The sequence below is a fragment of the Saccopteryx leptura genome, chromosome 5 (assembly GCF_036850995.1).
Source record: "Saccopteryx leptura isolate mSacLep1 chromosome 5, mSacLep1_pri_phased_curated, whole genome shotgun sequence".
Taxonomy (NCBI): domain Eukaryota; kingdom Metazoa; phylum Chordata; class Mammalia; order Chiroptera; family Emballonuridae; genus Saccopteryx; species Saccopteryx leptura.
The window spans coordinates 40,082,914-40,099,852 of NC_089507.1; the positions used below are offsets into that span (position 1 = coordinate 40,082,914).

A 16,939-nucleotide genomic window follows, 5' to 3' on the forward strand; every position below is an offset into this window, starting at 1 on the left:
CACGAGCTTCTAAAATGGCTCCTTTTTATAGGGTGGCTGTCTAGGATGAGCAAGCATCATACAGAAGCTGATGTGGCTGTTAGTCATTGGCTAGGGAGGTCGTGCGCAGTTACAGGGGGGGGGGGTATTACTCAGTGGAGAATTTCAAACATAAACTTCTGATAAGGGTCTCTGACTCAATGCAGGATGTTGCTGAACTCTTTGTTCTCAGTGTCACAGGGACCTTGTACACTCTTGGCAGCCCCAGCATGTCAGTACTCCCTGAATCTAACAATTATTATAGTGCTTCTTGCTTGTTTGATTGGTGAGTTAGGTTTAATTATATGAGTGTACTGTGATGTCTCCGTTATCTATCTCTTTCCCCATTCCCTAAAAAATTTTTGTTAAAGAAGTGTGCCATGCCTGATTGTTATGAAGGAAAATATTTTTTAACTATAAGCAAAACAGTGAAATGTAAAAGAGCACTTTTTTTTTAGGTGAGAGGAGTGGAGATAACGAGGCAGATTCCCACATGTGTCCCAACCAGGATCCACCTGGCCATCAAAGGCCAGTGCTCTGAGTACCGAGCTATTTTTAGCACCTGAGGCTGATGCGCTCCGACAGAGCTAACCTCAGCACCCGGGGGCCATGCTCAAGTTAATTGAGCCACTGGCTACAGAAAGGGAAGAAGGAGAAAAGGTGGAGAGGGAAGTGGGGAGAAGCAGATGGTCGCTTCTCCTGTGTGTCCTGACTGGGAATCAAACCTGAGACGTCCATACGCCAGGTCAATGCTCTACCCACTGAGCCACTGGCCAGGGCAAAAAGAGCATTTTGAATGAAAGAAAGAATTACTTGAACTACCCCATCAACTTATCAACTTTTTCCTTAATTGTTGCTATATAAACATGTGTTTATTGCTCGGCACCCAAAGTAAAGATTTCAAAAACTCTCTTAGCTGTTGGCAAACCCTGGGATACTAATTATCAATGAAAACACAAGACAGCAATGTAATCCTCATTTAAAAAAAAAAATCTGCCTGCAAGGATTAAAATCCTTCAACCACACTCCTTTGTTTCTGCACAGGATCATGACTAAACATTGTGAGGTAATGCGATACTTGAGAGACAGGAGCCGCCTGTGTTAAGATGAAAAGATGTAGACCGGAGATGTAGCTATGGTGATATAATACACAAGAAGTGAATAAAAAGGAGAGGTGTTAGATTGCCGCACAGAGTTAGCAAATGTTAATGAGATTATTTCCAATTGAAATAGCAACCCAAAGTAAGCATGCATAAGAATAAACTAGGAAACTTTCCATGGTTCTTGTATAAAATGATACATTAAAAAACATTATTTAGCTGGTGAAGAAAAAGTTGCAAGGAAAATCTTGGCTTGGAGGTAATGACGGAAGCCAGAGTCTAACATGCTCGAAAAGATTAATATACAGGTGGGGCGAAAGTAGGTTTACAGTTGTGAGTATGTGAAGAGTCCATTCTTGTATTATAAATTATTGTATTATTTTCCATATGAACAACTGTAAACCTGCTTTTGCCCCACACTATGTAATAAGATGTTTTGTCTGCAACTCTGTGTTTCTTTCTCCGGTACCTACCACCTCCCCGGAAAGTTGGCTCAGACTATCTTAGCAAGGCTCATGTGGTACCTGCATGGTGAAGCCATTCTTCTATTAAAGAAAGATGTAGATTTTTTTTTCTGGCAATGGACAGTATCTTCATTGTTTCTAGATATTAATAGGCATGGCTTGGGGATTGCACTGTATCAATTACATAACAGATCTCCAAATGTTTCACTACCAAATAATCTTTTGTTTTCTCTACCCACTACCTCAATTTCATCTTTTGAAAGATTGTTGTTGTTGTCTACAAAATAAAGTACATTAGTTAATTTTTTTTAAATTAAGGACACATGTAAGTATTAATTAGAGTCTCCTGTCAGTATGAAGTAACATATGGAGATGATATACTTCAGAAACAAATCTGGTATTTTGGGAAGTCTCTACAAGCCTGACTGTGGGTGGTGTAGAATTCCATTTGACTTTTTTTTTTTTTTCCTTTTTCATCATTTTTTTTCCCCATTTTTCTGAAGCTGGAAACGGGGAGAGACAGTCAGACAGACTCCCGCATGCGCCCGACCGGGATCCACCCGGCACGCCCACCAGGGGCGACGCTCTGCCCACCAGGGGGCGATGCTCTGCCCATCCTGGGCATCGCCATGTTGCGACCAGAGCCACTCTAGCGCCTGAGGCAGAGGCCACAGAGCCATCCCCAGCGCCCGGGCCATCTTTGCTCCAATGGAGCCTTGGCTGCGGGAGGGGAAGAGAGAGACAGAGAGGAAAGCGCGGCGGAGGGGTGGAGAAGCAAATGGGCGCTTCTCCTGTGTGCCCTGGCCGGGAATCAAACCCGGGTCCTCCGCACGCTAGGCCGACGCTCTACCGCTGAGCCAACCGGCCGGGGCCCCCATTTGACTTTTTGAAATGTTCTAAAGGTTGTGGACTCCCATTATTATCTTCACAGATCCCAAAAGGATTTGGGAATTTCAGACTGGGAACTCTTGAATTAAGCAGCAGAGGTTTTTGTTTTTGTTTTTGTTTGTATTTTTCTGAAGCTGGAAACGGGGAGAGACAGTCAGACAGACTCCTGCATGCGCCCGACCGGGATCCACCCGGCATGCCCACCAGGGGGCGATGCTCTGCCCCTCCGGGGCGTCACTCTGTTGAGACCAGAGCCACTCTAGCGCCTGGGGCAGAGGCCAAGGAGTCATCCCCAGCGCCCGGGCCATCTTTGCTCCAATGGAGCCTTGGCTGCGGGAGGGGAAGAGAGAGACAGAGAGGAAGGAGAGGGGGAGGGATGGAGAAGCAGATGGGCGCTTCTCCTGTGTGCCCTGGCCGGGAATCGAACCCGGGACTTCTGCACGCCAGGCTGACGCTCTACCACTGAGCCAACCGGCCAGGGCCAAGCAGCAGAGTTTTGAGGGACAAAATGCAGATAGGTTAGTTGCAGTTGGCAAAGGGGGACTTAGAAGAGTCTAGACTGAGTATGTGGATGGAAGGGGCGTGGAAGGCGAGCCTCATTCTTGCTGCCTTCAAACCTATATTTTATCTAGCAACCTCCTCAAACACACACACACACAACTCTGAAATATATCACTTTACCTGGCTTACTGATAGTTCCACAATTTTCCATTTAAACACTTAAACTAAGTTTCTATTTTAAACAAATACCAATTCAACTCAGTTTGCATTTACTAAACATTTACTACATATAAGCACTAGGTGCTGCAGGTAAGAAAAAAAGGAACAAACATTACCAAATACCTACTCCGTGGTTAGAATATGCTAGGCACAAACCTTTTGAGATGGATACAGTTATTTTCATTTATATTATAGATGCAGCTAACCACACTGGTCTTCTCTTATTTTTTAAACATATGGGCATGCTTCTGCCCCAGGGCCTTTGTACTTACGTTGTTTAAATAAAACCTGATTAGTAATACCTTCTTTGATCACCTTATTTAAAATTACAGCCTTCTCCCCACCCTATACTCTTTATCCCCTTTACTTGCTTTTTAAAAAATAACTTACTGACATCTAATATACTTTCTATTTCCTTAATTTCATTTATTGTCCTTCTGTCCTGACATGAGGGCAAGAATTTGCCTGTTTTATTCACCAATGTACTCTCTGCCCTAGATTGCTACTTAGTTTACAGTAAGAGACAAGTAAATTATTATTCAACAAATAAATATTTGTCGAATGACTGAACTAAATTTCAGAGAATTAACTTTCCCAAGGATAAGAAAATGGCACTTCATTTTAAATTAATAAACCCCACAATCACAGTATAGTACCAGAATAGTAATCTTTAGGTAAAAATAATTGTTGGACCAAGTGTTCCTTGTCCCTAAGATTGCTGCTACCACCATGCTGGCCTCAGAGGAAATGTTTCACTGTTAATGCTGTGGCCTGGTTGTGTGCATGGACTCCTGACAAGCATTGCTCTCCTAGCACAGCTAAGGCAAAGTGTTAAGGGGCAAATAAGTCATTACTACAAGCTGAGGGACAATGCAAGTAAAGTAAGCAGAAAATAACATGAAAATTTTAAACTTGATCTCCATGATGGATGGCCCAGTTTTGCTATTGTGCAATCTTGGGGTTCCTATTAACCCTTCTTTGTCTCTTCCCACTTTCTGAAAGATGCATCAATAACTATTTGTTTAAGAAGGCCGTGTCTTCACATAAAATTTTGTACATGTTGTGTCAGACACCAGGGTCAGGACTCCAGGGCTTATTCTAACACAGAGCTTAAACCTTATGAGAGAGCTAAGCCAAGTGTTAGAAGGAATATTTTCCTGGTATGAAAGCACTTCCCTTGAGTAATTCTGTGTGTGTGTGTGTGTGTGTGTGTGTGTGTGTGTGTGTCACAGGGACAGAGAGAGACAGAGAGAGGGACAGACAGAGAGGAAGGGAAGAAGCATCAATTCTTTGTTGCGGCACCTTAGTTGTTTGTTCACTGATTGCTTTCTAATGTGTGCCTTGACCTGGGGGCCCACAGCAGACTGGGTGACCCCTTGCTCAAGCCAACGACCTTAGGCTCAAGCTGGTGAGCCTTGCTCAAACCAGATGAGCCTGCGCTCAAGCTGGCGACCTCAGGGTTTCGAATCTGGGTCCTCTGTGTCCCAGTCCAACTCTCTATCCACTGCACCACCTCCTGGTCAGGCTCCCTTAAGTAATTCTCCTGGCCTCTTGCCTTATCTTCTGCTTAGATTCCCAGAGGGTGGGAGTGACATCTGTTAATAGAGTTAGGAAAGAGAACTGGCCCCTTCTGGGTCCTCTCTCTTTGGGACTTGCCTGTCTATGGAGAATGATCTTTGAGATCTGATTTCTGTCAGATGACAAACTTAGCCCCTATACAGGGAGACTTTGCTGTTCCAGGGGACAAGTTCAACTCAAGGATGCCAGGGATCCACACTACTCTTCAACATAGTTCTATCAATAGTAGAGAAAGAGTTTTAATTCTACTTGTCTGACTCCGGTGTCTGTTTTTTTAGTTAGCTCTTAATTGTGGTGGGGAAAAAAGGGTTGTTATATGTTAGGCCCTTTAAACTACAGTGAAGTACATAACAATTATAATATGAACTACAGTAACATAGGTGGTGTGCTAGTCTGCATAAGATAGGCAGTGCTGCAGTAACAAACAAGCTACAAAACTTTCAATGACTTAACACAAGGAGAGTCTGTTTCTCCCTCATGTCACAGTCCAGTGTGAGTGGCCTCTTATAGCTATACCATCTAGAATACGTGGCTTCCAAGGTCGTTGCAACAGGGAAAGAGAAATGGAGGAGGCACACTAGTTCTTAAGTGCATTCCCCTGGAAGTGATACCCGACACTTCTGCTCAAGTTAGACATAACTAGGCGGCTCCCAGCAGCTGCAAGGGAGTCTGGGAAATATACAGGAACACATGGATACTTGGGGAACATAAAGTGTCTCTTTTATAGGTGGATTCAGAACAATCAGGAAAGGTCCAAGGGAGCTGAGTGGGCAGAAAGGGGAGTATGTGATACCAAAAGTTTTCTCAAAATCAGACATTCGGTCTGAAATTTATCTGCACAATCTCTTCAGAATCCGATGCCATCGAGTCATTTACAAATTACCTTCCTCTGTGAATTGAGGGTTTTCCCCTTTAATGAATATGCATCTTATCTGGGGCTTCTGGAGACAACATGCTCTTGGTTTTTATTACATATTTATTGTCTTTGTTTCATTATGCACAATATTATTAATGATTCTAGAGGTGAGAATTTTGGGTCCACAATTTTTTTTGAATACTCTGAGTTCTTTAGTATTCTTCAAATCACACCAAGTAAGATATTGGGTCTTTTTCCCTCCTCAGATGGGATTTGTTTGAATAGAAGTCATCTAATATATCCATATTTATTAAGTGTCCTCTTTGAATTAATCAGCTGGCATTTGTTAGTTCCTTTTCTAGGAGAAGAATCCAAGATCTCTCTAAACCTAAAAAACAATGGAGAGCCCCAGATAGGTAAGAAAAGATTAGATAGTCTTGTTTGTGAGGATGCATTCCTTACATTAAATAGGTTAAGTATTATTCTTACCTGACCACTAATCCTGCATCTTAGGTGTAGCCACATCTTTGCTCACCTGGATCCACTGAATCAATATTGTCACCGCAGTTGAGTCAACACGTGAAAGGGAAACCCCTAGGTCAGTGGTTTTCAAATTTGTCTGCACATTAAAATCATCTGGAGACCTTTAAAATGAATTGATGTTTGGGTCCCATCCCCAGATGTCCTGACTTATTTGATCTGGGGTGCAGCCTAGGCTTTGGAACTGATAAAAGCTCCCCAGATAATTCTAATAGGCAGGCAGATTTGAGAGCCACCATCCCAGGGTGTTACTCCACACTCCTTTGAAACTCCTGTGTCCATGCCCCAGGTTGCTGCTTCTAACATCTGGCCCTGCTGTCTCTAAGCCCCGGTCTAGAGCACACGTTCTCTGGATCTCCACCCAGCAGGCTGGACCCACCGTCCTTCCACCCCTGGCCATGGGACACCCCCTTTTCTTCTTAGGCTCTTAAGTAATGCCTGAATCCACCCCCTTTCTGTGATCTCTTCCTGCTTAAAAAAATTAATAGACCTTATTTTTAAAATGATTTTTATTTTACAGAAAAACTGAGCAGAAGTACGAAGAGTTTCTATTACCACCCACTCTTCTAATTTCCACTACTGTCAACATCTTGTATTAGTGTGGTACATTTGCTACAATTGATGAACAAATATTGACACATTATTTTTCTTTTGAAGATTATTATTATTTTTAAGATTTTATTTATTGATTTTAGAGAAGGAAGAGAAATAGAAAGGGTGGGGGTGGGGAGGAGAGGGGAGCAACAACTCATAGTAGTTGTTTTTTGTTTGTGCCTTGACTGGACAAGCCCGGGGTTTCAGACAGGCGACCTCAGCATTCCAGGTCAGTGCTCTATGCACTGTGCAACCATTGCTCAGGCATATACATGATTATTAACTAAAATCTATAGTTTATGTTGGAATTCACTTTTTAAGTTGTACAGTCCTATGGGTTTTGACAAATACATATTGTCATATATACACCATTATAATATCACACAGAGTAGTTTCACTGCACTAAAAATTATCCGTGCTCCACCTATTGATTTCTTTCCTTCTCTCTCCCCTCTCCAAACCCCTGGGAACCACTGTGCTTGTTTACTATACGTATAGCTTTGCCTTTTCCAGAATGTCGTATAGTTTAATCAGACAGCATGTAACCTTTTCTGACTGGCTTCATTCACTTAGCAATAGGCATTTAAGGTTCCTCCATGTCTTTCCAAGGTTTGATAGCTCCTTTCTTCTTAGAACTCAGTAATCTTCTGTTGTCTGGATGTCCAACAGCTTATCTATTTATCTATTGAAAGACATGTTGGTTGCTTCCAATTTTTGGCAATTACGAATAAAGCTGCTATAAACATTTGTGTGCAGGTTTTGGTGTAAATGTGTTTTCAACTCATTTGGGTAATGACCTAGGAGTGTGATAGCTGAGTCATATGATAAGAATGTATTTATAAGAAACTGCTAACCTCTCTTCTGATGTGTCTGTGCCATTTCCACCAGCAATTAATGAGAGTTCTTATGGTTCCATATCTTCATCAGCATTTTGTATTGTTAGTCTCTTGTATTTTAGCCATTCTAATAGGTGTTCAACAATATCTCATTGTTTTTATTCACAATTCCATAATGAGATATTAGCATATTTCATATATTTATTTGCCCACTTTTTAATTGGGTTGTTTTCTATTGTTGAATTTTAAGAATTCTTTGTATTTATTTTATTTTATTTATTTTTTAGTGAGAGAGAGAGACAGACAGACAGGGACAGACAGACAGGAAGGGGGAGAGATGAGAAGCATCAACACGTAGTTGTTTATCAATGCACTTTAGATGTTCATCAATTGCTTTCTCATATGTGCCGTGACCGGGAGCTCCAGCTGAGCCAGTGATCCCTTGCTCAAGCCAGTGACCTTGGGCTCAAGCCAGCAACCTTAGGCTTCAATCCAGTGACCTATGGGCTCAAGCCAGTGATCATGGGGTCACGTTTATAATCTCATGCTCAAGCCGGAGACCCTGCACTCAAGCTGGTGAGCCCATGCTTAAGTTTGATGAGCCCGTGCTCAACCCAGCAACCTCAGGGTTTCAAACCTGGGTCCTTAGTATCCCAGGCTAATGGTCTATCCACTGTGCCACCACCTGGCCCAGGCAGTTTTTTGTATTTTTTAAATACCAGTTCTTTATTAGATGCTATTGACTGAATTTTTATGTCCTCTCAAAATTTGTATTTTAAAATCTAATCCATAATGTCAAAGTATTTGGAGATGCGGGTCTTTGGGAGATGATTAGATCAGGAGAGTGGAGCCCTCATGAGTGGGATTAATGCCCTTATGAAAGAGATTCCAGAGAGCTCCCTCACCACTCCACCACTGAGGACACAGCTTCTGCTTTAGCCTCCTATCCTCCCCAAGTAATTCTCTCTTCTCTAATCTCTGTTTCCTATCACCATCAGATGAGTCCTCAAACTTTCACCATCTGTTCATCAAAACATAATTGAGGCCCTGGCCGGTTGGCTCAGAGGTAGAGCGTTGGCCTGGCGTGCGGGGGACCCGGGTTCGATTCCCGGCCAGGGCACATAGGAGAAGTGCCCATTTGCTTCTCCACCCCCCCCCCTTCCTCTCTGTCTCTCTCTTCCCCTCCTGCAGCCAAGGCTCCATTGGAGCAAAGATGGCCGGGGCGCTGGGGATGGCTCCTTGGCCTCTGCCCCAGGCGCTAGAGTGGCTCTGGTCGCGGCAAAGCGACGCCCCGGAGGGGCAGAGCGTCGCCCCTGGTGGGCGTGCCGGGTGGATCCTGGTCGGGCGCATGCATGAGTCTGTCTGTCTGTCTCTCCCCGTTTCCAGCTTCAGAAAAACAAAAAACAAAAAAACAAAAAAAACCCATGATTGAGCACCTATTATTGTGTGCAGCACTAAACTATGCAAAGGGAAATCTCCAAAAATTAAGACACAAGCTCTCTCTCTTGGAAGAATATATAAACTCGAGAGAAAGGTGTTTCTTGCCAAAATTGTGAAGGGCCTTGTAAGCCACAGTGAGAAGTTGGGGCTTTATTCTAAAACAAATGATAATTTTTGAAGTGTCTTAAACAAGGGAGTGGCTTGACCAGATTGGAGTTGAGAAAGGTCACTCTGGCCGTGTTATGGAGAAAGGAGTGCAGGTGATGGGATCTGGACAAGAGGATGGGGAGAAATCAACAGATTTGAGTCATATCTGGAAAAAAGAATCAACAGAATATAAAGTGTGAGAATATTAATTAACGGATTTATATACATTTCTGATAGTGACTCTGTCTAGTGCTTACAAAAATATAGACAAAATTATATATATTAAAAAACGGGACATTTTAAAGGGATAAGCTCAATGAGTTGGAAAATTCAATTATGTGCAAAGTCAGGTTGCTGAAGTACCTTTTTCTGACTCCTCGGCCAGGCCGTCAGTGTCTTCCCCATCCATTCAAGCCATGTTACTTAACTACTTCCAATATGACTTTCTGCTTCTGTCCAAACACGCCTCGGCCAATACTTGGTTATTCCCATTTCTTATGGTTACCCCACCCTGGAACATGCCTCATTTCTGGCAGCCTGTGCCTTCTACTTACTTCCACGAAGCCTTTTCAGACTAACACTGCACTGATTTCTCCTTTTCTCTCCACCCCCTGCACAGTAGTCATACCTATTTGACAGGGCTGTTGAGACTAAATGGTCTGATGTGTGTAAAGCACTTAGCCCAGTACCTGACCCACAAACAGTAGCTATTAATATTATGCTGTTACTATTTTACTTTCTGACTACCTGGTACAGCTCATCACTCAAAGAGAGAGCGCAGTGCAGAGAGGAAGCATCTTATGTTGACCTGACTATAAACTGCAGTGTTGATTACAGGATGGCAAAAACAGAACTATCTACCTCTAACAGGTTCGTTTTTGGTCACTACATTTTAAGACAGTAAATAAAATCTGATTTTATTTTTATTTCATCTTACATAATAGTTTATCTGCTTCTGACACCTAGAAATTGAAAAATTCTATAAGGGAGATAGTTTTTCTTCATTTTGTTTTTTTGTAACAGAGATAGACAGAGAGAGGGACAGACAGACAGGAAGGCAGAGAGACAAGAAGCATCAGTTCTTTGTTGTGGCTCCTTAGTCTCCTTAGTTGTTCATTGATTGCCTTCTCATATGTGCCTGACCGAGGGGCTGCAGCAGAGCAAGTAACCCCGTGTGTAAGCCAGAAACCTTGGGCTCAAGCCAGAAACCTTGGGCTCAAGCCAGCAACCTTTGGGCTCAAGCCAGCGACCTTTGGGCTCAAGCCAGCAACCATGAGGTCATGTCTATGATCCCACACTCAAGCCAGCAACCATGCGCTCAAGTTGGATGAGCCCACACTCAAGCTGGTGACCTTGGGGTTTTGAACCTGGGTCCTTAACATCCCAGTCCAATGCTCCATTCACTGCACCATTGCCTGCTCAGGCAGGAGATAGTTTTTAAACTGAAGTAAAATCAGAAGAAATGAAATCTAAGATGTTCATTAATAGTGAATTTCTTTCCCTTTTACTTTTTCTGCTTTTTTATTTAAAAATATATTTTTTTAATTTTTTTCTGCTTCCTAACAGGAAACTACTTTGGGGAAATCAAGATCCTATTCACCCTGTTTGCCGTAATGCTTTGAAGGCTCAGCTGACCAAAAGGCTTGAGAACCTGGCCCAGCCCAAGGAACTCTCCTATAGATATGTACCTAACAGGTTAGTGTTCTATGTGATCCAGTTATTCGATCAGGAGTCTCTAGGGAAATAAACACAGAACCCAGCCTTATTATCTAAAAGTTATAAATCGTCTTATAGTCAAAATTTATTGAGGATTAGGGGTTGTTTCTATATCTTTCTAATCTGATGCCGCAGTAAAACTTTTCCAGAACAAGATCTAATATTTAGCTGTGGCAGACATGTATTAGATCTTATAATGTTTTGACTTATCAGGACCTCTATATTTTAATAAAGTAAGGGTATTATGCAAGGATATGTACTATACATCTTTGTTGTGGATAAACTTATTTGTGCATGAAACTTTATGAATTTTTTATACCACCCATGGGCTTGATCAACATGAGTTTAATTAGGACATCTAAAGGTAAAAATGTTGTTAAGGTTTTTGATGCCCATTATCAGTTTGCTTTTAAAACATATTTGTTAAATGACTAGACCTTTTGCTGGTTGGCTCCTTAAGGAAATACTGTGGGGGAGGGAGGAAGGTCAGTGAGGGAGATTAAAGTAAAAACAAAAAGGGTGAAGACTTTATTATTCATCTAAAGTTTGGTTTTCAGATAATTGAGCTGGTCACTTTTGTGTATTCTTAATACACACTTTAGTCAAACATCAGCACTTTTTCTGGTAAGAGCAAGAGATGAAGTAGGCCAAAGTCTGTGTTGCAACTGCCCAACTTCGTCATTACAGTGGGAAAGCCGCCATAGATCTGTCAACAGAGCGTGTCTGTGTTCCAATAAAACTTGAACATTTTTGCATCTGAAAACAATTTTTTTTTGCATCTGTATTCATGAGGGATATTTGTCTGTAGTTTTTTTTATAATGACTTTGTTTGTGGTAATGCCTCCTTTCTTATAATGTCTTTGTTTATGGTAATGCTGTCATCATGGAACTGTGGTATATGGACAGGCCTCAAGGCTGGATGGTCACGAGCAGAGGAGGGAGACAGAGGCTTACACACATGCCCAGGCTTACATTAGCAACCAGCAGACAGAGGCCTGGGCAGCTGGGTGCAGATCCACATCTATGAATATGTTAAAGGGGCAGAGGTCCTTGGGAAAATAGAAGAAGCAGAAGTGGACTGCACTCTTGTTAACACCAGATCCAGAGTGCTCAGTAGCACTTCCTTTTCCACTGATGATATATTGTATCTTCAATTTTTTTTTTGATTTATTGATTTGAGAGAGAGAGAGAAACATTGATTTGCCGTTCTTCTTATTTATGCATTCATTGGTTGATTCTTTATTTTATTTTATTTTATTTTTTTTCTGAAGCTGGAAACGGGGAGAGACAGTCAGACTCCCGCATGCGTCCGACCGGGATCCACCCGGCACGCCCACCAGGGGCGACGCTCTGCCCACCAGGGGGCGTCGCTCTGCCGCGACCAGAGCCACTCTAGCGCCTGGGGCAGAGGCCAAGGAGCCATCCCCAGCGCCTGGGCCATCTTTGCTCCAATGGAGCCTTGGCTGCGGGAGGGGAAGAGAGAGACAGAGAGGAAAGCGCGGCGGAGGGGTGGAGAAGCAAATGGGCACTTCTCCTGTGTGCCCTGGCCGGGAATTGAACCCGGGTCCCCCGCACGCCAGGCCGACGCTCTACCGCTGAGCCAACCGGCCAGGGCCCATTGGTTGATTCTTGTATGTGCCCTGACTGGGGATCAAATCCACAACCTTGGCGTATCAAGACTACACTAACCAACTGAGCTTCCTGGCCAGGGAGTTGCTATCTTGATTAAAGAAAGACTCAAGGGTAGGAGTAATAAGAACAATATTATTATTTATCCTAAATAAAATATTAGGTAACAAAAACCAATAATGAAGAAGTAACCAACATACCATGATTAAATAGAATTTGTTCCTAAACTCAGAGTTCATTTTCACAAAGAAAAACATCAATCTAATCATTCTATTAACTAAAAATACAGTAAAAAATATTTAAATTATTTATGCAGATGTTAAGGAAATTATTTGGTTTTAAAAACAGCAAACTTTCTCTTTTTATCAGTATATCTTTTGGTCTGTTTGGAAGAGCCAATTCATTTGTTATAAAAGGTGATCTGTTTTGGAACAGGGTATTAGAAGGCAGCTGAAAACTCGATGGCTGTAGCCATTCCAAACTTCTTCCCACGTGGAAAATAGCCCAGCAGGAGAGGGGTAAACTGTCACGCCCACTCCTTTAGACCTGCGGATGTCAATGTTAGAATTCAAATGATCATTTGAATTCATGCTTGTTTCCCTCACTACTTTTCTCTCTACAACTTGCAGGTCTCAATATTACTACAACTGTGGTACGGAGTCTGTAATCTGGGATATCCCTTCTCCTGTAGTGTTAAGAAGGCCTTCCAAAAGGATCCAGAAGCTGGCACAGCCCAACAGATTCAAGATGGGGCATCTAATACATAGGTAGCGTACCTTGGGCCTTTCCATAAATTCTGATCTACTTTGGTTAAGTGTCACAATATGGTTGTTCTTATTTTAGTGTATGCAGGTGCATAAACTAAAGTTCACTTGTGTTTCAAAGGACTAGGTTAAAAAAAAAATCAAATATTTTCAGCAACTGTATGTAATGAGAAGATCTTCATTAATAATTACTCTAGCCCTGGCCGGTTGGCTCAGCGGTAGAGCGTCGGCCTGGCGTGCGGGGGATCCGGGTTCAATTCCCGGCCAGGGCACATGGGAGAAGCGCCCATTTGCTTCTCCATCCCCCCTCCTTCCTCTCTGTCTCTCTCTTCCCTTCCCGCAGCCAAGGCTCCATTGGAGCAAAGATGGCCCGGGTGCTGGGGATGGCTCCTTGGCCTTTGCCCCAGGCGCTAGAGTGGCTCTGGTCTCGGCAGAGCGGCAGAGCGACGCCCCAGAGGGGCAGAGCATCACCCCCTGGTGGGCAGAGCGGTGGGCGTGCCGGGTGGATCCCGGTCGGGCGCATGCGGGAGTCTGTCTGACTGTCTCTCCCCGTTTCCAGCTTCAGAAAAATACAAATAATAATAATAATAATAATAATTACTCCAATATGGTAAAGCTAAAATTCACACTAAGCTTAACTGTCGGCCAATTATAAGGAAATATGCAGATGAAACATTCCAGGTTTTTATAATTTATAGAACTTAATGTTCTCTTATGCCTCTGTGACTTTGCACATGATCTTTATTTTTTGCTTTGAATGCTGAACTTACGCTTGTTTTTAAAAGACAGCTTAGTGATATCTTCCACAAGGGAGCTAAGATTATGATGTGGTTGTTGGAAAACTGTTAGGTTACATTAGTGAGATATACACAGTGGACAATTGCAGGAAGGTGATAGTACTGCTGTGCACTACTTTAGTCAGAATACATCAGGTGTATGTGTCCAATTATGATGTTATACCTGACAGTGGGGGGCTGGGTGAAAAAGTTGAGCGGATGAAGAAGTACTAATTGGTAGACACAAAATAGTCACTGGGATGTGAAGTACAGCATAGGGAATATAGTCAATAATATTGTAATGACTATGTGTGTGCAGGCACCAGGTGGGTACTTGAAAATGAGAGCAGCTGCCAGGTAAAGTACATGGTTATTTAGTCACTATACTGTCCATCTGAAACTAATACAAAATGTAAACTATCATTTAAAATAAAAAATTTAAAAAGAAACATAATAAATTTGAGACTACTCAGAAGGAAATAAAAGAGATGTTGAGGTTTCTGGAAACTATGTTACATGAAAAATAGTTATGAGAAATGCCATGGTTAGCTTAGAGAAGAGAACAAGGAAGCGGTGATAGTTGTGTTCAAATGTTTAAAGGCTGAGCATCTGAAAGAGGAAGAGGACGTGGAAGCAACGTTACTTTATGTTGGTCCTAGAACTAGAAGTTGAACAGGAATTTACAGAACTGCACACACCAGCTGAGTGTAGGGATATCTTTCCAACTAGCTAACCAGTGTTAGAAGGGTTATCTAGAAAAGTCAACTGTCATCTCCACCTCCTTTCCTTAAAGTGTGCAAGCATAGGCTGGGCTGACTGATCGCTTTGCATTGATTTTAGTAGAGATTCTTGCATTCAGAGAGAAGTTACACTGGACAACTAAGTCTTTCTTCATCATAGAATTCAGCAAAAAAGGCCCAATTCTTCCCACAGAATTTCTTCATTTGCTTACTTATCAGTTCATTCAATAAAATCTAATTTAGTTAAAGTATATGTATAAATTTGTAGTTATATATCTACCTTTATAAACCAGAGAAATACTTTATGTGCCACCATTTTTTGAGAAATTTGAGGTTGATGTTGCATTGTAAGTGAAACCTTTTTGAGTGTTAAAACATTTTGCATTTTTTCTCATATATGCCTTGACCGTGGGCCTTCAGCAGACTGAGTAACCCCTTGCTCGAGCCAGCGACCTTGGGTCCAAGCTGGTGAGCTTTGCTCAAACCAGTTGAGCCTGCGCTCAAGCTGGCGACCTTGAACCTGGGTCCTCGGCATCCCAGTCCAACGCTCTATCCACTGTGCCACCACCTGGTCAGGCTAAAACATTTTGCATTTTTTAAAGTTTATGTCTCCCTACTGTCCTAAGCAGATTCTTCTGCTACTGAACAAGCTTGTAACCTTCGTTCACTGGCTTGGAATCTTTATTATGAACATGAGTTGTGATATAGTACTTTAATACAGAAAACTTCTGAGGAGCAGTTTGAGTATGAAGCACAGTCTTTCTTAAGTGAAGCAGTCTGACCTCTGGGCTTTTATATGTTTAGACTTTTTTGTGTGTGACAGAGACAGAGAAAGGGACAGATAGGGACAGAAAGACAGCAAGGGAGAAAGAAGAGAAGCATTAATTCTTCATTGCGCCTTATTTGTTCATTGATTGCTTTCTCATATGTGCCTTGACCGGGGAGCTACAGCGAACCAAGTGACCCCTTGCTCAAGCCAGTAGACATATTGGCCAGATGGCCAACAGACATATGAAAAAATGCTCAATTTCACTAATTTCAAAGAAATGCAACTTACAACCGCAATGAGATATGCATCTCACACCTGCTAGAATGGCTTTCACCAATAAATCAACAAACAAGTGCTGGTGAGGATGTGGAGAAAAGGAGACCTTGGACTCAAGCTGGTGAGCTTTGCTCAAACCAGATGAGCCTGCAGTCAAGCTGGTGACCTCAGCGTTTTGAACTTGGGTCCTCTGCATCCCAGTCATACACTCTATCCACTGCACTACCACCTAGTCACTGACCTCTCTTCCTCTCTCTCTCTCTCTCTCTCCCTCCCTCCTCTCTAAAATGAATAAATAAAAATAAAAAATAATAAAATAAATTAAAAAAAAAGAAAAGTTAAACCAGTCAGAGAAATACAAATACTATATGATCTCAATTACATGTGAAATCTAATGAACAAAATAAACTGATGAATAAAATAGAAACAGAGACATGGATACATGGAACAGACTGACAGCTGTCAGAGGGGAAGGAGGTTAAGGGACTGGATGACATAAGGTGAAGGAATTAAGAAAAAAATATGTCTATATAAACACATAGACACACATCCCTCTGGTGATAGCGGAGGGAAAAGGGGTGTGGGAAGTGGGAACACTGCAGTCTGTGGGGAAATGGGTGCACAGTGCAATGTGCAGATGATGTTTTATTGAGTTGCACACCTTAAACCTGTACCTCAATAAAGTCAATAAAAATAATAAAAATAAAATAAAAACAGAGCCTCAAAATAGATGAAGCAGTACGTGATAGAACTGAAGAGAAAGAGACAATTAAACAATAATAGTTGGGTTCTTCAATGCCCCATTTTCAGTAATGGGAGGAACAACGCGCAAGACATCAACAGGAAATGGAAGGCTTGAACAGCACTATAAATCAGCTTTACCTAATGAACATTTATAGAATTCTCTGCCCAACAATAGCCGTAGACACAGTCTTTTTAAATAAACATTCTCTATGACAGTCATATATTAAGTCATAAAACAAGTCTTAATAAATTTAAAGTAGCTGAATCATACAAAATTACTTCTCTGGCTACAATGGAATGAAATTAGAAACCAATAGCAGAAGGAAATCCGGAAAATTAAAGAT

The 16,939-nt window shown here is 42.0% G+C and overlaps 1 protein-coding gene across 1 annotated transcript in view; it reads left to right on the forward strand.

Annotated features, from left to right (window-relative positions):
- The first annotated feature begins 248 nt into the window (after positions 1-248).
- The window catches only part of SPMAP2L (sperm microtubule associated protein 2 like), a 29,031-nt gene continuing 12,340 nt past the window's right edge, over positions 249-16,939 (forward strand). The window contains exons 1-4 of the mRNA XM_066385022.1: positions 249-304; positions 5,987-6,040; positions 10,748-10,876; positions 13,156-13,293. Of these exons, the coding sequence (XP_066241119.1) occupies positions 249-304; positions 5,987-6,040; positions 10,748-10,876; positions 13,156-13,293 (377 nt within the window). The remainder of the gene's footprint in view (positions 305-5,986; positions 6,041-10,747; positions 10,877-13,155; positions 13,294-16,939) is intronic.